This window comes from Calidris pugnax, unplaced genomic scaffold (genome assembly GCF_001431845.1).
Source record: "Calidris pugnax isolate Ruff unplaced genomic scaffold, ASM143184v1 scaffold52, whole genome shotgun sequence".
Taxonomy (NCBI): Eukaryota; Metazoa; Chordata; class Aves; order Charadriiformes; family Scolopacidae; genus Calidris; species Calidris pugnax.
The window spans coordinates 5155721-5178253 of NW_015090811.1; the positions used below are offsets into that span (position 1 = coordinate 5155721).

General features: G+C 40.2%; 1 protein-coding gene across 5 annotated transcripts in view; it reads left to right on the forward strand.

The window, feature by feature from the left end:
* The first annotated feature begins 589 nt into the window (after nt 1-589).
* Nucleotides 590-22533, forward strand: part of PIK3CA (phosphatidylinositol-4,5-bisphosphate 3-kinase catalytic subunit alpha) — a 39596-nt gene continuing 17652 nt past the window's right edge. For 3 of the 5 annotated variants that reach the window (XR_001411581.1, XR_001411582.1, XM_014938812.1), the window contains exons 1-5: nt 590-819; nt 17304-17719; nt 19113-19322; nt 19970-20220; nt 21612-21857. Coding sequence is in view for 3 of the 5 variants with exons in the window: in XM_014938812.1 (XP_014794298.1) it covers nt 17368-17719; nt 19113-19322; nt 19970-20220; nt 21612-21857 (1059 nt within the window). In the remaining 2 variants the exon portion in view is untranslated. Of the gene's footprint in view, nt 820-10245; nt 10265-12112; nt 12347-17303; nt 17720-19112; nt 19323-19969; nt 20221-21611; nt 21858-22533 lie in introns of those variants that run through there. The other 2 variants (XM_014938814.1, XM_014938813.1) reach the window with 2 other exon arrangements.

Below are 22533 nucleotides of genomic sequence, written 5' to 3' on the forward strand. Positions count from 1 at the left end.
CCCCCCTCCTCAGGCTGCTTCTCCCCCCTCACGACTCCAGCCGCTCCCCGAGGCGGCGGGAGGGCCGGGGCCGGCGGGCACGGCCGATACCGGGACCAGCTGCAGGAAGTGACCGCAACGCGGCGGGGCGGGGACTGCGGCGGCGGCTGCGCGGCCGGGACGGGATGGAACGGAACGGAACGGGACGGAACAGGCCGCGACGGGCCGGGCTAGGCCGGGGGGTCCCGTCCCGTCCCGTCCCGTCCCGTCGCGGCCTAACCCGGCCCGGCCTAGCCCGGCGGGTGTCACAAAAGTCCAAAAAAACCCCCATTAAGGAGCGGGCGCGGAGGCCCGTTAATGAGTTTATGACCATAAAGAGGGCAGCGGCAGCTCTTGTGGGGCCCGTCCCGCCCCGACCCGCCGCACAAGCCCCTTATTCCCCCTCGACCCCCCCGTTTCCCAGTCAGGCCGCGATACCGGGGGTGCCGGCGGGGCCTCTAGGGGGCGCTATAGCGCCGGGGAGGGAGAGGCGGGAAGCGAGCGGCGCGCTGACGTCACGGCGTTCCGGTTCCGGCGGGCGGGCGGGCGCCATCCCCATCCGGGGTCAGGGCCCCCGCTCCCTTCCTGTTATTGCCCGGGAGGGAGGCGGCTCTGCGGGGGCGCCGCTTCCGCCAGCGCCCCGGGAAGGGGGTGGGGGGGACCGGGACGGTGACCCGCTGAGGGGTGCGGTGGTGATAGGCGGCTGCTGAAGGGGTCGCGAGTGCCTCGGGGCGCTGCCCGGCCCAGCCCGGCCCGGCGGGGCGGTGGCTGCGGGCCCGGCTCGGAGGCCGCGGCTGTGAGGTGAGTGAGGCGGGGGTCGGTCCGGCTCTCCCGAGCTCTGGCAGCGCTCTCTGGGGCGTACCGGTGCTCTGGCTGAGGGGTGGCGGAGGGGAACGCCGCTTGCTGTGGGCTGCGGGGTGTCTGGCTCGTCCCCGGTAGCCGGAGGGGGAGGCACCACCCTGGGGTGGCTGGAGGGGGCTCGGAGCGCGGCTGTTTCCCTCGGCTGAGGGAGCTCTGAGGGAGTTCCTCCGCCCAGCCTTGCTCTGAGGGTTTCTCCTCGCAGGGACGCGACCCTGGAGAGGAGAAACCGCGGTGGTTTGTCGCTTTTGGGGGTGGCTCGCCCCAGAAATGCGGCTGTTCTCTAGAAGGGTGTTTCAGCAGCTCCTGTGATAGGGTGTCTGTGGGCTCATGGTTGGGATAGTTGGTGAACGCGGGGAGCAGAGCCTCCTCCGGCTGGGTGTGTGCGTGGATGGGTGGCACACCGTCCCTTGTTCCTGGCCGCAGCTGACTTACAGTGGCAGCATCGCATCAACACTACAAGTAAAAACTCCTTTCTTTCTTCATACTATCCAGAGATCTGATTTTATTGATGGTGAATGTGAAGCTGCTGTTTTTTATTGGTATTTTCTAGTAGACTGAATGTTAACAAAACTCTCACCAGACTAATACAAACTATGTGTTTGTTTTTCTTCGGGACTTCTGTTGCTGTTTTCAGCATGCTTTAAGTTATTAAGGTATCAGACCTGTTACTTCTGCTGCTGTTACTGGTATGTCTCTGTAAGCTCTTTTCCTCTGTAACTCTCTTCTTGTTGACTTTTAAAACGTGATTGAACAGAGGATAGTTTATTAACAGTGCGTATTCAGAACAAGGAAAGTGTGTGTTTAAAAGCAGATAGTATGGGCTATAAAGCTTTGCTTGAGTTAATTCTGCAGTTAGGAGCATTCTGCAGCAAACTTGTCAAGGAGCAGGGAACTGGATTCTGAATCTGGATTTTGTAGTACTTAATAAAAGAAATCCTGGCTCTGTTCTGTTAGTTATTTGTGCCCTCACATCCCTGCTTTGAGCTCTAGCAGGCTTTCAATTTCATCACACTGGATAAAGTTAGAAACTTTCCCATCATGACCTGAATCATTCTCCTACCTCACAATTAATTTATAGAGATGTTCTCATACTTGTTGCTTCAGCTGCTTCCACGCTGCAATGCTCTAATGCTGTGGAATAATCAAAGTCCACCTCTTGTTGTGCATAAACATTGTTGGTTCCTAGGAATATTCCAGTACTCAGGATGATGGGATTTAATGACTTGTCTGCTGTTCTAGACTAGATGAGCTGTTCTGAAATAAAAGCCCCATGTGAACTTAAAGTTTCACAATAAATAACTTTATTCTCAAACAATAACATTGGCAAATTTTTCCAGAGTGGGTAGTTATTTGGAAGCATATTTTAGCCAATGTCATCATGTAGACAAGCCACACGTCAACCAAAGTCACAGTGTTTGCGGTGGAATTTATGAAACCACACAATTCCTTATGTAATCTGTGAAATATTTTGTGTTTTTAATTAAGATAATAAGTACGACAACTTCAGAGCTGCAGTTGGAGTTTGACTGGAGCACATGCCCCACATTTCATAGGTGTTAACTTGATGTCATTCTTAGCAACCTGGAGACAGTGTTTCGTGGTTGTTTGTTGTGTTTTTTTAATTTTCAAAGCACACTAAGCCCAGCCTCCAAAGCCACACCAGGGTGTTCCAGTTGTTCCCTGCTTCAAATTATCCTGCTGTGTTGATGGCAAATTTGTTTTGCTTCGTGTCGCAGTTTACTTGCATGAATAATGAAACTGAGAAAGGTTGGTGTTTTTTTTTCCTGGGGTATTCTTTGGGAAAGGTGATGTAGCTGAGCGGTTTACAAAGCAATTGTGCTTTTTTTGGGAATCATAGAGTAGTTCAGTACTTGGTTGACTGTTTCTCTGATGATCAGGCTATTCCTGTGTTCTGGAAGCAGATTGGGGATACTTCTTCCTGGATAATCCACTTTTAGAAAGTTGCTGGAAGCTTTAGAATTGGAATTTCTACAACAAGCAAATGTTGTGGGTTTTATGCTTTAGCATCATGCTGTCTCACGAGACCAACTATATTATCAGAGGTTTCCAGTTACTGGAAGAAAATCACACCTTTAAAAGGCGTTATTGAGTAAAGAATGGATTTCCTGATCAGTTGTTCCTCACTGTGCTTTTTAATGGCTTGGTCACGTGTAATACAACTTTGCAAAACCTTGTTGATCATCATAATTTTAACTTGGGAAGAATTTAAAGTTATCTGTAACTGGCTAGACAGCAAGCCTAAGGCTGACATTCAGTCTGCAAAAACTTCTCACTTAAAAATATTTTACATAAAAAGTCAATTCATATAACTGGCTAGACAGCAAGCATAAGGCTGACATTTAGTCTGCAAAAATTTCTCACTTAATGAATTGACTTTTTATGTAAAATATTTTTATGTAGGTTTCTAGACTTCTGGAGCAGATTCTTCTAGGTACCAGGAATACTCGGGTGTCTGAACACCTTGCCAGTATCAGTCACTTCCAAATAGAAAACTGTTGCTGTTCTTGCCTGTTTTGGGGGAAATGGTGGTGGTGGTGATACATGAATTCCAAATTATGCAAGAAATGCTGGCATCTCGTAAATGGGTATCATATGTAGGTTTGCTCTGCGTAGTTGAGTACGTTAATCAAGGTTAACAAAGGTTGTAGTTAATAGGACACCTGAAAAATGTTGTATTTGTGTGAAACTGATTTTTATGGTTTGTAACCGGAGCGTGATTAATACTGCAAAAGTTAGTCTTTCTGGTTTAGTCTTAAAATATCAGTATGAAACTGAGGTTTGTTTTATTACTTATTCTCTTGTAATTACTGAGAAATGGGTGAAATCTAGTAAATCTCTGAGTTGAGGAAAAATGTGCCGTATGTGCCTGTTATGTGTGTGTGATTGGGTTTGAGGGGGAGCACTAGGGAAAGGATAAGAGTTTGTACTTGCCACCAGCCTGTTTCTTCAGTTAGCCTTGTAGTGGAAGCAAAGGTAGGGTTTGTTGGGGTTTTTTGCAGCTTCTCATGCGTTGCATTCCATGCTTGTAGGAGTTTTGTCTCATCCTTTTAAAAAGCCAGACATGCAGTTGCTCCAAGTGATGATGCCTGTTGGAAATTATAGCTACGGCTAGAAGGGGCCACAAAAATATTTACGCTAAAACTGGATGGGAATTTTTTTTTTTGCCCTTTAAGTTGAATGTGTCATGGCAAAGAATTCTGCTACAAGTTTCTCTTTGTAGTATCCCAAACCAAATGTGAGCAGTGGAGAGAGAAAATAGATTTATTTCTCTTAATATTTATTTGGATGCCAAACATGCATGAAGTGTTTTGAGTACAGGGTTGGTCCAGAATAACCTCCAGAGGTTCCTTCCAACTGAATTTATTCAATAAATCTCTTTCTGAATGGTTAATGGAGTGTTAAATGAACTAGAAATAATGCTCTAAGGTATTAACTGGTTTGGTTTTTTCCCCCTGCGGCGCTGCTATAATGTTAACTTCAAAAATAAAATAATAAAAAAAGTGCAACTGGCAGGCAAAGGGAATTAAACTATTTAAAAAAAGGTATTTTTATAAATCTTGCAAGTTGTGGTCAAACAGAAATGCAGCAGACTGAGTACAGTCTATGTAACTCTGGATCTGTGTTCTCAGTCTAAGCAGTACTTAATGGTTTTGTGGTAAGTATGTTGTTTTATATAGCATGTATTTACACTTTAATTCTAGGAAGGTGTTTGTCTAGTTAATTGTGGTACAGACTTTGTGAAAGGCAGTCGAAGAACCTTGTGTATTTCAAAGAAGAAATGTGAGGGCAGTGGACACCATTGCTTCTTCTCTATTAAGAGAAGAAGCAAATACCTGAACTCTAAAACTGTAAAAACGAAATTTGAAGAAACCAGCTTACCTCTGTGAAATTGGAGGGGAGAAAATGATGTGAAGTGAAGGTTTTGCTTCTCTGGCGTGTTGCGAACTTGCAGCGATAGGAGTAAACGAGTGCTGCTGCAGTCCAGTTTAAGCACAGTTGGGTCAAACAGAACTTAAGCTTCAGTGATCTCTTGTTTCATGCCCCGTTGCTTTTTACCAGTAGGAGGTTAGTTATACCTCAAAGAGATTGGGTTTGGGGTTTGGTTTTTTTTGTCTACCCACTAGTACATTCCCTTAAATTAGCATATATTCATGTTTTTTATGTAGGGAAGCTTTGACAGTTTTGTTTATGGCTTCCGATTAAAGAAATGGTTGCGAGTGTAGCTTTTGAGGACTGTGACCCACAAAGCGTATTTGTCAAATGGGGGAGACTTATTGAATTGCCTAAGACTTACTGTAAAGTTCCCTGGAATTTTGAGACAGCTGAGTCACATTATTGGCTGTACATTATGACCCTCTTCTAAGGCAAAGAAATGTAGAGAAACATCCCTTGGGTGTTTTCTTTCGAAGTCTGAACAGAAAAGAAAGAAAACTGGAAGGTTGCCTTCTAGATTGTACTACACGTCAAAAAAACTTAATCTGTCATTGAGACTTAACTGGTTTTGTTATTTCCATACTAATTAGTTAGTCCTTTGCCAATAGTAACGTGGCAGTTAATGGTGATGAATAACTCTTGTCCAGTGTGTTCCAAGTCTGTTCCTGACTTTTAACTGTTGCTGTTAACTTGGGTCTTGGGTCACGATCCTTCCAGAAGCATGGATTTTCTTCTGAGATTGAATTTGTTGTCCTGGAAAAATGTCTTGACACACAGTGGAGGACGCTAAATAAAGTCAAGAAAGAAACAAGTTCTTGAACATCCTCAAAATGCAAGAAGCCTTGCATGTTACTGAAAAGAAAATGTTCAAGATTCAGCATTTCATCTGAAACTATTCAGCCATAAGTAGAAATACCTGCCTGTCTGAATCTAGTAAGACAAAATTTTCTGTACCTTGGGGTTTTGACATCTGACTTACTGGAAAAGTGAGGACACCAATATCTGCAGTGATGTAGGCCAACTAAACACTTGAAATACAAAGTAAAGAATGACCAGAGTAAACACTGATTTACTGAGAAAGCTGTTCCTTTCTCAAACTCTATAAATACACTTTGTGTGATGAGGTGTGCTATTAGCCAACTTTGGTGCTTGTGCCGTTAAGTTACTTTTCATTAAGGCTGGAGAAGACTAACTTGACTCTTGACTAGAGGCATAGTTTAGAAAATTAAAGTTACTAGTGCTAATACAAGAAGTTTCTAGATAGAGCTAGCTCCCTTTGGGAAAAGGGAAGTAAAAACTTCCATTCCAAGTAATACTCTAAAATATGCTTGTTGTGGTCATTAAGCTGCTTAGAGTATAAAACATACCACTTATTCTTCATTTTTGTATTTATGTTCCCAGCTCTTAATTAAATAATCAGCAAATGTTGTGGCTAGATTATAAAACTAGAAGTGATGCTAATAAAACTGAAAAACGCTCTTCTGCTGCCTTCTGAAAAGTTTATATGGACGTTGAACATCCAGTTCCACTTCCCAGTTTATTAAGGCAGTCTCCACTGGCGGGAGGAAAGCAATTAATATATTGTATTTTATCTTCTTGCTATTTCATGCTTTCACCTCTGAAATCCCCTTCACTTTTGACGTTAAGTACCGTAGAAGAGCACTTGTCCCTAGAAAACCTCTAGTGTCTGAATGGGTAAGCTAATTTTTAAGCGACATCCAGACATCTTGAATAGTCTTGATTGTGGTGTATAATTGAGGATATGCCCAAATAGGGTGCCTGTGAGTGCCACATTTTTTATGAAGATTTATTATAGTAAGTTATGTTTGTGTTTTGGTGTAAAATACTAATCTGTGAAATTTAAATGTTGTCATTGGAGATAATGATAAACTTAATCAGTTGTGTGAATGTATTGATAAGCAGTCTCTAGCTTAAAGAAAGCACTTCAAGTTGATTTTAACATTTTGAGAAGGTGGGGTTTTTTTCACGTTTAACTGTTCACCAACGTTTTGGTTAGTAAAATTCTAATAATCTGTTTTCCTCTTCAACTTAGTCTGAAATGGAGGCTAAAGCACTGATGTCGTTATCGCTGCTCAGCAGCACTCCCTTGATCTTAGATACCTCCAGCCTGGAATGTTTTGACATGTAGGGGAAGATGGCATAACTACCACCAAGAGATAAAGGATGAAAACGGAAGCGAATGAGCAGAGAAACAGCAGAGCTGATATGTGAAGAAAAGGCAGCAAAACCTATTCCTTACTGTGGAATTGCTTTTTTTAAATATGTTGTCAAATTACTCCTCAATCCAGCTCTTTAGCTCTTCTTTCATCACCTCTTCTCCAAGCCTTTCGTTGTACATCAGCAGAAAGGATGGTATAAATGAGCAACTGCAAGGAGATAGAAGTGTAACCATTATTATAGCTGCTGATCTCTTGTTGTCCTGCTACGCCAGCAAATTATTTATTTAAACAACAAAAAATGATGATTTGCAGTATAGTTACCCTTCTCTAGTTGATGGGGTTTTTTTATGGCTTGAAATTAAATCCAAAACACTTGAGCTTATTGTGGTTTTCTGTTCTATCCCAGGGTTAAACTTCACCTGAAAACTGCTTTCAGTCTTTTTTAAATATACACACCTACAAAAACATTAACGGAATGTTTCCAGAGAACTATGTATTAAAAATACTTCCTTGTTTGTGTGAATATGTAAAGTTCTCTTAATAGCAGTGACCGACTACTGCCAGTATCTTCTTGGCTTTTGTAAATAAAGTTCATTCTTTTTACCATATCCCTCGTCCAGAGCTCTGATTGTAGTAATAGGCAGCGTGTGCCTTTGTCCCAAAGCGTTTAATCTGGATATGGAACTGATTTTTCCAAGCTGGGAAGTTGAGAAATCTTTAAATTCTTGTGGAGATATTGCTGGTGTTCACTGTTTAAATACCTATGAGCTTATGTCACCTTCTTCGGAAAGTTCATGTTAATTGCAAACATTATCTGTTTAGGCAAATACTAGACATTTCTTTCAGATGTAGCAAATGCCAATCTTGGTACCCTGACCTTGTTAGAGAAACAATTTGGTAATAGCTTGAAATACAGGAAAAAGGGATGCACTGACAACAAACTGAATGTCTCGGTAGCCCCACGCTTGAAGTCGTGCTTTCGTGTTTGGACACACAGTGTTGGGTTTGCAAAGCAGATGCTTTTAACAGATATGCACAGAAATTATAAACATTTGATTAAACACACTGAAGAACCATGTGTCACAGTTTACTGTAGCTGGTTTTATACTTCAGGCTGGAGCACGCAGGACCTAATGACACACATAGTCCCAATGAATCATGTTTGTTTGCACTTCTTGAACACAAATGCAAATATGTTAATGTCTCCAGTCATGACTCTTGCTTTGGCATTCGACTTGTAAATGCAGAGGAAGGTCCTGCTCAACCATTGTCAATTGCTAGCACAGGAATAAACCTACACTCCTTAAGGTTTTGGGAGAACTTTGGTTTCTTTGTAATTTAGATAAAGCAGTCAAATATGCTTACAAACTCAGTGATTCAGAATCCCACTGTGCCACGCACACACTTGGTGTGTGGGGTGAGCAGGATGGTCCCGGGCTGCTGCAGTGGTAAATAAAGGTCTGCTGATAATCTTCTAAGGAAAACTGATGGTGCTTACCTTTCAGCAGGGTTATCATCTACTGCTGAATAAATATTTAGTTAATCACCATTGACTCTGCATCACAAACAAGTCTGCTAGGGAGTAGTGCTTCATTATTTCTAACTGACTCTTAAAAAGCCATAATATTTTCCTGTTGTGATAATAGCTTGTGCAGAAGTAGGCAACTACCTCTACAGAGCAGGGTTTGCGAAGCACTGGTTTTATTTTCCTGCTGTCTTGTTCCTTGTTTCTTTGTACAGGACAGTTTGCTAAGGACTATTACAGGGTGAGGCTATTTAGCTGCAGAATTGAAATTTTTCAGTAGGGTGGCCGTGCCTTTGTGTTAGCTCTGCCACAAACTTCCTTCTCTCAACAAATGGCTTTAAAAAGGGACTTAAGAAATACTTCAATGGAGAATGTCTTGTTTTGTTTTTTTCAGTTGAGGAGCTTAAACAAAGAAAACAAAACTACTTCCATGGCTTTTGCTGAGGCATCTGGTTCTTTATGAATGCTCTATATCAAAAGTGAAGTTGCATCCCATCCTCCGTTTGCCAGTAATTAAAACATAATGATTTTTGCTAACAGAATTCAGTATGTCCATGCAGACTAAACCCATACTTCTCTAAACACTGTTTGTTTACAGAAGGCAGTTAAGATAGAATAAATGGAAAACTCATTTATATTTGGACTGCGGAACAGAAACTTCTGTCTTCCAGTTCACTGTTCTATTAAAAATCTGCAAAGTTGCAAAAATGTTGCTATCCACTGCCACTTCAAAACTTTCTCTTTTTTTTTTTACATATTTGTTGCTTTTAGGGACTGGAGTAATTTAGTGCAGAAGAAACCCTTTTATCTCAATTTAAAGTTGCTGTCAGACTCCATCCTAAGAAATGTTATGTGGGAAGTATGCAATATGCTGGAAGTCACTCAGAGTTTGATGTCTTTTTCAGCTGCTGCTTAGGAAAGGAAGGGCTCACAGGGTGGATCTTTTGAGTAAAGGGGGATGTAAATTTATGAACAGAAGTTGGCTTCATCTCAGTCAAACTTTCTTCTGGACACACATTTTTCTCTGTGCTTTCCACCCAGAGGAGCTGGTCGGGTGAACTGTGTCCAGTTCTGGGCTCCCCAGTTGAAGAAGGACAGGGAACTGCTGGAAAGGGGTCAGCAAAGGGCTACGAAGATGATGAGGAGCCTGGAGCATCTCTCTGATGAGGAAAGGCTGAGGGACTTGGGTCTTTTTAGTCTGGAGAAGACTGGGGGGGGAAGTGGTGCCCAGTGACAGGACAAGAGGAAATGGGCACAAACTGGAACATAAGAAGTTCCATCTCAACATGAGGAGGAACCTCTTTCCTTTGAGGGTGGCAGAGCCCTGGAAGAGGCTGCCCAGGGAGGTGGTGAATCTCCTTCTCTGGAGACATTCAAACCCCACCTGGACACGTTCCTGTGGGACCTGCTCTGGCAGGGGGTTGGACGAGATGATCTCCAGAGGTCCCTTCCAACCCCATCTCACTCTGTGACACTGCTGGTTGTGATAGAGGTGAGTGCAGCAGTGTGAGGACTGCGGCACCTCCCGTGTTTTATTGCGGTTCTTTCTCTGTCCTTCTAGGTATGGACAGTGGGAGAGGAAATCTTTCCTCTTTTTCAACACAACTGGAGGTTCATCTTGCTGCAGCAGAGAGAGTTAACTCCTCAAAGCCAAGGTGACATGTTTTGGGGGAGACGAGCACCAGGAAGGGCCCGGTATTTGAGTTACAGCTCCGTTCCACCTTAGGTGAGGATTGAGACTAGAGCAGGGCGCTGAACACCTGGATTCTCTCTGCTCCTTGTCCTTGTCTGTGTGCCAGCACTTCCTGTTTTTAAAGATCCTGTTTGCTGTCTGGCTTCCAAATATCCCAGGAAGGTGGGAGGATGGGAAGAAACATGGAAAGAAAAGTAAACAGGGTTTTTTAAGGCAGAGTTTTATATTTCTATATATATTCAGCATTTGTTACCCATCTAACCTAGTTTCATGAAAGACTTTCTAGAGTAATCTTTTCTTTACGCCGTCTTGCACTGATTTCCAGAAGCAGAACGTTTCTGTGTCTGAAACCTGATATTAAAGCCCTTGGTATTTGTAGCAAGGAGCAAGAAGATGGTCTGTGGTGTGTTTTTACTCCTTGTTCTTTCTGGCATTCACATTAAAAAAAAATGTTTGTCACCCATATAAAATAGAGGATTAAAGAAAAATGTGTAATTGGAGAAAAACCTTATTTCAATGGGTACGAAATGGCACGTGGCTCTGATTTGTTGCAGAATGTTAAGGTTTTTGATTTAAAGAGCATGAAGGAATTTGAGCACTGCACACTGGGCTGTGGAGGAGCAGCTCCAACCAGGACAGAGCCAGGTGGGAGAGTAATTCTCATCCTGCTATGTGGCACACCAAGCTAATCATTGAAATAACGAGTAAGCAGATATGTGAAGTGTAAAGAGAAGATGCTTTGCTTTTCTAATTCTTTGTTGTGCTTTATGACTACTAGAATTCTATAAATAACAAAATCCTTTCCTTTGAGGTGAAGCTAGAAATGGAATTACCGAATGATTTCAGGCTAAAAAGGGGAGATTTAATTCCAGGCTTTCCTTTCTTTAACAAAGAGGAAAAATTATCTCTTTAACTGGAAGAAAATGTTCTAGGACAGACATTCTGCTGTTGGTATGTCATGGGATCCCTAGGGAAAAAGCACAATCGTAGTGGGAGTTGTAGAGGTCACCAGCAACTTGCAAATGTTTCTTTCTCGTGATCCTGTTTTCATGGCTCCCAAATAGTGAGTGAAGCTATAAACAATATGCCTGCCTGGAGGGGGGAGGGTGAGCAAGGGCACTGGAAAATAAAGAGTTTACAAAGGTCTTTTGGTTTTCTTGAAGAAAAAGAAATAGTAAATATTTTCAAACTGTTCATCGTCTTTTCATTTCAGCTGTTTGATCCCATATTTTTCCAGTAAGAGATAACATGTATATGTGTTACCTCTTGGACAGTACTTTATAGTGAGTTCTTTTTTCAGGATGACCGTACCATTAATTTTATTCCTGGTATCTGAAAGTCACTACAACCAAAATCCAAGAATATTACATTCTGAAATAAACAAGTAAAAGATCTGCATGTCAGATTACTTTAAAGAAAACGGCTTTGAAAAGTAATCAACCCATGTTCTCCTACCCAACTAAACTGAAACTTCTTTTTGCTAGTTTCCAGTGAGATTTTACATTCACAGGAAAGAATTATCTTACATTTCTGCTGTGCTGTAATTCTGCAGATGCTTCCAATAATGTTAAATTTTTTTAGCTCTGTCTAGAACAAGGCAAAGGTACTCGGCGCTGTTTTTTGCAGAGGAGAAGTAACTAACTACAAATAAAATTGTTAGTGTTTAGAAGTACTTTCCTGTTTTGAGAGGAAACTAAATGGTAAGAAGACGTGTTCTCCACAGTGTTAAATCCTTCTGTTTGTTTGTTTCCCTTGAGCTGCTGTTTGTGATCAGATAAGCAATTCTGGGTATCTGCTCCTTTTCTGTGAAATAATGAGGATGAATACGTAAGAAATGCGAAGGCATAACTGCAGTGTAACAGTCTCCTGCTTTCTATGCTACAAATTCGGTGCTGCTACTGTTTAAATCTGTGTGTAATAATGCTTTCATAGAGGGCAATTTGAGACATCTTTGTTCGAGTCTTCCTGGATTTTGGAAAAAGGCCAGCTTGGCAAACAGGAAGAACAAAAGGACAGCACTGAAAATATCTAGTCTGGGGCAGTCCCGCTGTCACCACGCAGTGAGTTTGTTCAGCAGCAAAATCAGGCAGGCAACTCTGCCCGGGTTTCTTCATGGTGAGTTTTGGATGTGTCTGAAGATGGGAATAAAACATTTTGGTCTTTAGAAAGTTTGAAGTGTCTGGGACAAAGTGGAATACAGGATTTGCATTCTGAGAAGTGTTATTCTTGTCCCAGGATTTTTTTTATTTCCACCCCCATAATTTTTGCTTTGGGGATTCCACAGAAGTTTAAAAAAGGTTTTTGGGGACATACCTGTAGGTGATACTTCTGTCAGCTTGTTGGATAATCCAGAAAATCATATAACCTACATGTGAGTGCTCAGTAAATCAGAATCTATAAACATAGTTGCATTGTTTAATGCGTAGAAGACTTTTCTTAAGATGATGCTAAGTGTCTAGAGGAAACTTCTACCTGGAAAATAAAGCAAATCTAGACACAAATCCTAATAAGCAGCTCTTTCATACCGAAGATACTGCAAATTATTACAGAACATTGCTACACTCTGCCTTTGAAACAATGTCTTGGGATTTGTTTGTATGACTGAGAAACCAATGGACTTCAAGCAAAGTGTTGTAGTTTACTGCATGACTAATTCAGTTTCAAATATGGACTGATAAAATTGTATTGAGTGTTTAGTCTGTCCTTCTGAATTGATTTTGAAACACGAGCTGATGTTTATAGTTATGCAGAATTACTCAGTTCTCTCGGTCCCTGGAATGTGTATCTCTGCATGAGCATCCCATACTTTATCCATTTAATACAGAATTGCAGCACAGTGCCCTTCTGTGTCTTGCTTCCTTCTACGCTACTAGATTTTTTTGTTGGTTGCTACATCATAGACGGAAGAATTTCCTTCTTGCAGAACCTGAAGAGTAGCTGTAGGTGATTGTGCTGATGGCAGACAGCCTTAACAGTGTTTCCTAAAGTGAACAAATTGTTTCCCCCACCCCCAAACTAACACACAGACTGGCACAGTGGGTCTTCATCTGCTTCATAAGACATATGTGTTACTGTTAGGTGGAGCTTCTTCCTTCGGAAAACATGCCCACAGATAATTTACAAAACAGCAGAAAAAAAAGCTGTATCAGTTGACCATATTTTTGTATATATACCTATATCTTAATTGCCAAATATTGACCTCTTTGGTCAGTTGGTAGAACATTTGTGAGTAATCTCTAGACAGTGAAAATCAATTCATTTAATCTGTAAGCAGGTAATCTGTAAAAATGAGTGTTTTCTTAGCAAGAAAGTGATCTCCACATTTTCTGATAGAAGAGCTCAGGGAAGGTCATTAATTCGTTTTGTGATGCAGATTCCATCTGTACTGAAGGGTAATGGTCCTTCCTTTTAGCAAGACACGTAAAACTTGGATCAGTGATGCTCCTGTTTGAGATTCTTCTGGCAAAATGTTAATGTAGAAAAAAACACAGTGGAAAAATTACTGCCAGGGTGTCCTGTTGAGCTATGGATGCACGGGGCTTTAAAGTGTAGAAGTGAGGTGAAAACAGCTTCAGATGTCTTTATAGGAAAATATATGTGGGTTTTTGATTCAAGTTAATTTATTCCAAGCTTAGTTTGCTTCAATTATGAATATAGAAAGTGGTTTTTTGAGTACTAATGTTAGGAACCAATATTAACTCTCCCGCAGTACAATTTTTGCTGAATTTCCCAAGGTTCTAGGTTGGGGGCTCAGCAAGGTTCATGACAGGATGTGCTGAATGGATGAGGAAGGTTGTAATGAGTTAAAAAGAATGCGATTTGGTCAGTGAGTGTCTTTGAGTTTGGCCTTTCTGACCATCTGTGCTATCCCAAAGCTTTTCCAGAGAAAAAAGTTTAAGGTGTTTTTGGAAGGTCAGGGGCTGCAGGTGTGAGGTACTGTTCATTTGCAGTGTTGGCGTGTACCATTAGTTGGATTTAAATAATGTCTCTCTAGAATTCTCTTAAAAATTATAGTTCTTTTACTGTCGAAGAACATAATTGATTCTGTTTATTCCAGGCAGCCTTCCAGGTTTGAAAGTGTACACAGAAACACAAGCTGCCAACTGTACTTCAAAACTCTTTCTGTTTACATTTTTGCTTTCCAAATCCAAACCCTGGAGGCGTGCTTACATGTGCAAGGAAAATGAAATGTGCACACAGAATGACTCTCTGTGCTGGTCCAGCGCACGTCTGTATCCCAGTTTAAAACAAAAGCTGCTGGTTTGGTGCAGAAAAAAAAAAAATAGATTTTTGGAGTGTCCCATTTGGACCATTTACAAGTCTTTAATGGAATGGTATTGAGTTGGTGTTGAATGTTTTGAAATTTTTAAAAAGCCATGGTTGACATTTATTTTGAAAATATACTGCTTTAAAAGGATTTAATATGTATGTGTGTCCTGCAGCTCTACCTCTGTTTCTTCGTTAGTGATTATTGGTGGGGAGGGAGGAAAGACCTTGCAATGGGACAAACCACCATACTTGCAGCTGAACTTGCTTGCTCCCTTGGGTAGACCTGGTGTTTGTCTGGCTCCGTGGTGATCTCCACAAGGCAGCTAAGGCAAGAAAGGAAAAGTGAGTCGTTCTCTGCCACTTTAATCCATCTGAGCCTGTAATGAGCTGGCTCAGGGAGCCCCAGTGTGATGAAGAATGAGAACACACGCCTTGGGCAGGGAGAAGATGGGCCCCTACAGAGGAGCCTCAACCGCCTTGTGGAGCTGAACTTAAAAGGCTGCTGGTCTAAATTCAGTCTGCCTTGGGAATATTTCATTTGGCTGTGGTCCATCTGTATTATCATTGTTTGTATGTGTGGACAGAAAAGTTCTTATGACTGCATGTTCTTGTTTGGGTTGGGTTTTTTTTTTTTATGCTGGTATATGCCTTAACAGTAATGTTTTTCTGCCTGTGCTTGTAATTAAGGAACGTAAATAAGCATGTGATTCACTGGTATGGAGAAGGGAGGCTTGTTCATGCTTTGCCTGATCAAAAGGATGCTATTTAGCCTTCTGTGTATTTCTTTTTATCTGTAAACTGAGGATAGTTATGGGGAACTCAGAATTCTCCCAGTTACTCCAAATGGCGGTGTTATTTGGGTTCATTTGTAGTGTTTTGTAATTGGTAAGCTTTCCAAGTTTGGCTCTTAAATACACTGTGAGTGTCCTTAGAACTTTCCAAGTCAGCATCCGCTCGCTGAGACTGTAACAACCATGAGGATAATAAAACAGCTTCTTTAAGCTCTTTTTAAGAAAAGTAGTCGGTTGCAAAAACCTTCTAAATATGCGTGAGGTGTTAGTGGAAAAGCAGTTTTCTAAACCTACATGGCACTTTAGTACTCCTGTTGATATTTTTCAAGGCCTACAACTAAAAAGGCCGGGATTTAAAAAGACAACCCTCCTGCTACTCAGAGTTGCTTGGGAAGCAGTGGATTTGGGCAAACATCAATTTCTTTCTAATGCTTCTTTTTAAGAACTGAAGCGTGGCAAAAGCAGGTACTGCCTGTACTGGGAAGAAAACTTTTCAGAAAACAAGTACTGAGGCATAGAAGTGCAGAAATGAGGATTGTGATTTTATTTTTTAACATGTTGGGCTGTGAGAGTGCTCATTTAAGGCTTCCAGGATCTTCAATGCATGTTCACCTGTTCTCCAACCTTCTTTGTGATTGCTGAGTGCACTTCACTTTAATTCAAGAACAACATAGTTCTGAATAAAATAATTATGTATACAAGTAGAAGCCAGTGACTAACACAAATATTTTGGGTTGTGTTTTGCTTAAAGCATGTTTTTTCTGTCATCGGTAGAAGGAACCTTTAGCTTTAATTAACAGTTACAAGCATTTCCTCATGCTGCTTCAATGTTTTAGGTTTTGCTATTGGCATGCCTGTCTGTGAATTCGATATGGTTAAGGATCCAGAAGTACAAGACTTCAGAAGAAATATTCTTAATGTTTGTAAAGAAGCGGTGGATCTTCGGGATGCCAACGCACCCCATAGTAGAGCATTATATGTCTGTCCTCCAAATGTAGAGTCTTCTTCTGAGCTACCCAAACACATATACAATAAACTAGATAAAGGTAAGATAAATATTTATGGTAGAAACATAATGTTTTGGTGTTGGTTTTTTTTCAGTGATTGAAATCAAAGAGTACAGCTGGTGACTTAGGCAAATCACTGGTTTATGTACGGTATTTAGTACACTATAGCAAGATCTTACACCTTAAGTTATTCAGAATAACTTTCTTAATAGAGTGCAGATTCAAAAGGAAGACAACAACAATTGAAAATTTTTTTACTGTTCTAATAACTAAATCTTGCAATATAACTTGGTAAATGGGGGTGGTTTTTTTTTTTAATGGGCAGAAACAGCTTATTAGCTTCGCATTTTTCTTTTCTCTGATGCTCCGAAATCTGGAGTTAAATGATGGTGATTCGCTGAGTTATCTCGCAGTCCTCATGGCTTGGTTTGTATCTCATCCAAATGATAATAGAAGTTTCTCTTTTCCAAAATAAAAATGGGAAGAACTGGGTTTGAGGTTTGCTTAAAAATTGTTAGAATAATAATTTGAATATTAGATATTTTCATCCCCCATGCTATTTAAGTGTTCCAATAATGAATTATAAACCAGGTAGAAAAATTAATCTTGTATTTTTTTAAGACCATATGCATATTAGCATTTTTTTCCAAACTAATGTAGTTCTGCTATTACCTGTTTTATTTGAGTAGATATTTACATCAAATACAAGGATAAATTATAAACCAGGTAGAAAAATTAATCCTGTATTTTTTTTAAGACCATATGTGTATTAGCATTTTTTTTCAAACTAATGTAGTTCTGCTGTTACCTATTTGAGTAGATATTTACATCAAATACAAGTTCCTCCGACATCAGTTTTACCAAGTCTTTGTCTTTTTACGAATGTAAAGTATAGCCATGAATATTCATCTACAATTATAAGTGGTGTTTGAACAATTGTATCTTAAATTCCTTGTGATGTTCGTATTTTAGATATTAATATTGAAATTTCTGGTTTTCACTTAGGTTTACTCCTAAGAATCACTGCTTGAAAAATTTCCACTACAAAGTTATCTAAAAAGACTTAAAAATGCCTCCACGACCATCATCTGGTGAACTATGGGGCATCCACTTGATGCCACCGAGGATCCTTGTGGAGTGTCTTCTCCCAAATGGAATGATAGTGACTCTGGAATGCCTCCGTGAGGCCACCTTACTAACTATTAAACATGAACTCTTTAAAGAAGCCAGAAAATACCCTCTCTATCAGCTCCTTCAAGATGAATCTTCTTACATTTTTGTAAGTGTTACACAAGAAGCGGAAAGAGAAGAATTTTTTGATGAAACACGGAGACTTTGTGACCTGCGACTGTTTCAGCCTTTTCTAAAAGTCATTGAACCAGTAGGTAACAGAGAAGAAAAGATTCTTAATAGAGAAATAGGTGAGATTATCTTTATTTAAACACGTCTAATCTGTTTAACTGGCTTCTCCTCCTCAAAATACAAAACCAAGAAGTGGAATGGGATGTATTTGTCACCTGTGTCTGTCAAAGTTTGCATTTCATAACTTGTTGCATCAAATTTCCAAAGATGCTGGTTATAGTAAAGCTGGCATTTGGAAACTGTTAATTCAAATTTTTTTTTTTTTTTTGCTGTTCTGTTTCATTCACATGTAAAGTCTTTGCTTTGTGGGTAGTTTTATGTGGGTTAAAGGATATTTCTCATTTGGATTTCATACTATTACAGAGCAAAGCCTGTTCTGTTGTTTGGGAAGTCAATCTTAATTTGTTTTGAAGTTTACCGAATTGTAAATTCTGGATTTAACTGCAAATCTTAAACCACATTTATGTTCTAATACTTCTCTATGTTGCTTAGAAAGTAAAATTTCAGAAGTCAGGTGGGGTTTTTTTCCCCCCTCCCTTCCTACAAAAAGAGCATGGGGAGGGAAACAAAACCATCTGAGTAACAGAAGGGAGAAAAATTGTAATGTTTTGCATCATCTCTGGAGTAGTTTATTATTTTCCATTATCCATTGAGAAAGCCCAGGGAGAACAGTGCATGTTTCAGCATCAGTTAAGTATCTAAATTCAGACATACCCACTCCCATTTTGTTGCTAACAGATGTATATTGCAGTGGTAGAGACTTCTCAACTGGAAATACTTGTTCTGGGGTGCTCCTAATTGTTAAATTATTTAATTATTGTGAATGCATCATAAGTAAACTACTTTTGCTTTGTAAAGCTTAACCAGTTCAGGACTTGGGGAGAACAGTGGTTAGTGAACCAGGCACCAGGACAACTGAAAGGTTCCATTTGAACATTCGTGCATAAATAATTATTTATGCAAGTAATCTCATTAAAGTAAATGGAATTGTATCTGAGGCTGAGGACCTGAGAGAAATGGACTCTTATTACATGAATCTCTGCCAAAGAGCTTGAGTTGAAATATCTCTTGGAGTGCTTGGCACATTTTTAAGTAGCATAGTTCATTTAAAAAAAATATATATAAAATTGAATAGCTGTCATTCAGTTGTAAGAGAAGTTCTTCCAGGAGGAGTGTGGGCTGTGAGAGTGCTCATTTAAGGCTTCCAGGATCTTCAATGCATGTTCACCTGTTCTCCAACCTTCTTTGTGATTGCTGAGTGCACTTCACTTTAATTCAAGAACAACATAGTTCTGAATAAAATAATTATGTATACAAGTAGAAGCCAGTGACTAACACAAATATTTTAGGTTGTGTTTTGCTTAAAGCATGTTTTTTCTGTCATCGGTAGAAGGAACCTTTAGCTTTAATTAACAGTTACAAGCATTTCCTCATGCTGCTTCAATGTTTTAGGTTTTGCTATTGGCATGCCTGTCTGTGAATTCGATATGGTTAAGGATCCAGAAGTACAAGACTTCAGAAGAAATATTCTTAATGTTTGTAAAGAAGCGGTGGATCTTCGGGATGCCAACGCACCACATAGTAGAGCATTATATGTCTGTCCTCCAAATGTAGAGTCTTCTTCTGAGCTACCCAAACACATATACAATAAACTAGATAAAGGTAAGATAAATATTTATGGTAGAAACATAATGTTTTGGTGTTGGTTTTTTTTCAGTGATTGAAATCAAAGAGTACAGCTGGTGACTTAGGCAAATCACTGGTTTATGTACGGTATTTAGTACACTATAGCAAGATCTTACACCTTAAGTTATTCAGAATAACTTTCTTAATAGAGTGCAGATTCAAAAGGAAGACAACAACAATTGAAAATTTTTTTACTGTTCTAATAACTAAATCTTGCAATATAACTTGGTAAATGGGGGTGGTTTTTTTTTTTAATGGGCAGAAACAGCTTATTAGCTTCGCATTTTTCTTTTCTCTGATGCTCCGAAATCTGGAGTTAAATGATGGTGATTCGCTGAGTTATCTCGCAGTCCTCATATGAAATGGGCACTGCTGTTTTCTTGAAGGCTGAAAAGTCAGTAGTATTTGGTTAAAGGTAAATTCTTAACCTCAAGGAGTAAAACTAATTTACACTAGATTAAAAAATAAATGGTGTGTATGTAGTTCCTTGTAGAAGTTATAAACCCTCTGTCAGTTTGGGCTGTGAATCCACAAGCTGTTCCAAGGAATTGGGGGGAGTTGCTTGTTTGGTTTTTTTGTTTTGAAACTGCATTGAAAATAACATTATTTTACATTTCTTCTAGGGCAAATCATCGTGGTGATATGGGTAATCGTCTCGCCAAACAACGATAAGCAGAAATACACCTTAAAAATCAATCACGACTGTGTGCCTGAGCAAGTTATTGCTGAAGCAATTAGGAAGAAAACACGGAGTATGTTGCTGTCATCTGAACAACTGAAACTTTGTGTCTTGGAGTACCAGGGGAAATACATTTTAAAAGTGTGTGGCTGTGACGAATACTTGCTAGAAAAATACCCACTGAGCCAGTATAAGGTGAGTAACGTAATGGATTTATTTTTAAGTACACTAAAATAATCCAAATTTATGAGGGATAAAAGTGATTAATTTTATGACTGGCTCGCTTTTTCATTAAATTAATTCAAAATATAGGAATTTAAAGAATATGCATCTTTAAATTAATCAGCTAATGCATGAGCGTAGTGTGTATATTTGTTGCTGTACGTGCTTCGAAAGAGAGAAGGGGAGAAAATGTAATTTAAACTAGAATTTATATCACTAGTGTAATCCTTCTTTGAATGGTTTGTCTCTAACGTTAGTGATAAATCTGTGGTAGGTACTTCCAGAAATATCCGAGGTTTGTGATGGCAAGAGATGAGTTAGGGTTGAATGGAATCAATGTAATACAAAAGGAGATTCAATGGGATGTTAAATTAAGAAATTACCATTGCTATTATGAATTTTGTCTCTTGCCCCTTTAGGGATGGAAAAAAAATCTACGCAAACTATTTGGTTTTCCGTTACTGTGCATCTTTACATTTTTTTCCCTTATTAAAGGGGTGATAAACTTGCAGCACCACACAAATCACTGTTAAATCTTTCTTGTGGCTCTCTGTCCTCTGTTGCCTGGGCTGTGTCTGTGTGAGACAGAGCTGCTGGGGGGAGAGCATCTGAGCAGCCCTCTCAGGAGCAGGCGACAGCGCTACCCTGTAGATTTCCTGACAGGCTGCTGCTGCTTCCTCTTTGAGGAATGTATTGTTGGAATAAACAGCTTCCATTCCTTCGTCTGAAATGGTTGACGAGCTGCTCTCTGGAGCAGTGAGGAGGGTGGGGGATCCTGAATAATGGGAAAAGCAGCTCTGTTCCGTGGGAGCTGGGGAGCCAGCGCAGCCATCCATGAATAATTTTGCGCCGTCATCTTGAGATCAAACACTAGACCTATTTGATCTAGCGTGGTTTCTTCAGAAGTATCTGCTATGCCTCTACTGTGCCACAGAAAAGCTTGCTAATTACACTCCAGGGCTGGACCTGGTTTTGCCTTGTGTTGTGTGGTAGTTCTGCCAGATTAAAGCTGTGGGCACTCAGACCTGAAGAGACACCGTGTAGCCTGATGGCCAGAGTCTGTAGGGATTGGTGCTGAGCACATGGTGCTGGAGCTAAAGAGCACTACAAAAAAAACCTGACTTGTCATTATACCAGCTCAGTTCTCTGCCTCCAGTTCCACCTTCCCCTGTCACAGATGTTATTCATATCTCAAAATCTGTATGAAGACATATTCATGCTGCTGGATGTTATAACTATAAACATACAGGGACAATGGCAAGCTCTTTAAATACACCTTAACTTTTCCTGAGTATTTTTAGGTATAGATTACTAAGAGTGTACGCTTTGAAAACGTGCTGAATTTGGGATTTGTTTTCTTGCAGTACATCAGAAGCTGTATAATGCTTGGTCGCATGCCCAATCTGATGCTGATGGCAAAGGAAAGCCTCTATACCCAGCTACCACTGGACACCTTCACAATGCCGTCGTATTCCAGGCGTATCTCTACAGCTACACCCTACATGAATGGAGAAGCCACAGCCAAATCCCTCTGGACTATAAATAGTGCTCTCAGAATTAGAATCCTTTGTGCCACCTATGTAAATGTGAACATTAGAGACATTGACAAGGTAAAGCAAATGTAGTAGGGCATCCTATACAGTTTCAGCAACTCGCAGCTTCCTTCCCGAGTTTATGTTGGAAAAGAGGGGTTATTTAACATGTTAGAAAATGAGATGACTTTGTTATTTAAATCTAAGCACTTAATTCTAGAAACTACAGCCATGTTTTAGCATCCGAAAACTTTTGTGTACTACTTAAAAGGCATGAGTTGTAATATTTAGTTAAATATTCCTGCCTGATAGGAGGCAAAACTCAGTTTGCATAGTTAATTTCAGGTGAGTATGTAATGGATAGAACAAAACCCATGTTGTTACTTATATTCTAAATAATTATTATGTCTAATAATTGGGAATCCTTTTGATGAGGGCATGCTGGAGAGTGAGCTGCTCTCTTTGCTTTTTAAAAGGGAGGTGTGGGAAGATCAAGGAGAAAAGGCATGTAGGGGTCAGTCTCATTGAAGTCAATGGATTTATTTCATAATAAATCTGATTTCTCAGATTGCAATTAATGAGCAAAAAGACCAAGACGATTTTTTCTAGAAGGGTACATTTATGTATTGTGCTTCACACCTTGCAGAGCATGAATGAATTTGGGCTGGGGGGTGGTGGGGCTGTTTGGTTTTCAATTTTGGTTTTGTTTCTTACTTAATGGAAATTAAGGAGTAATATGTTGTAATTGTAGTAT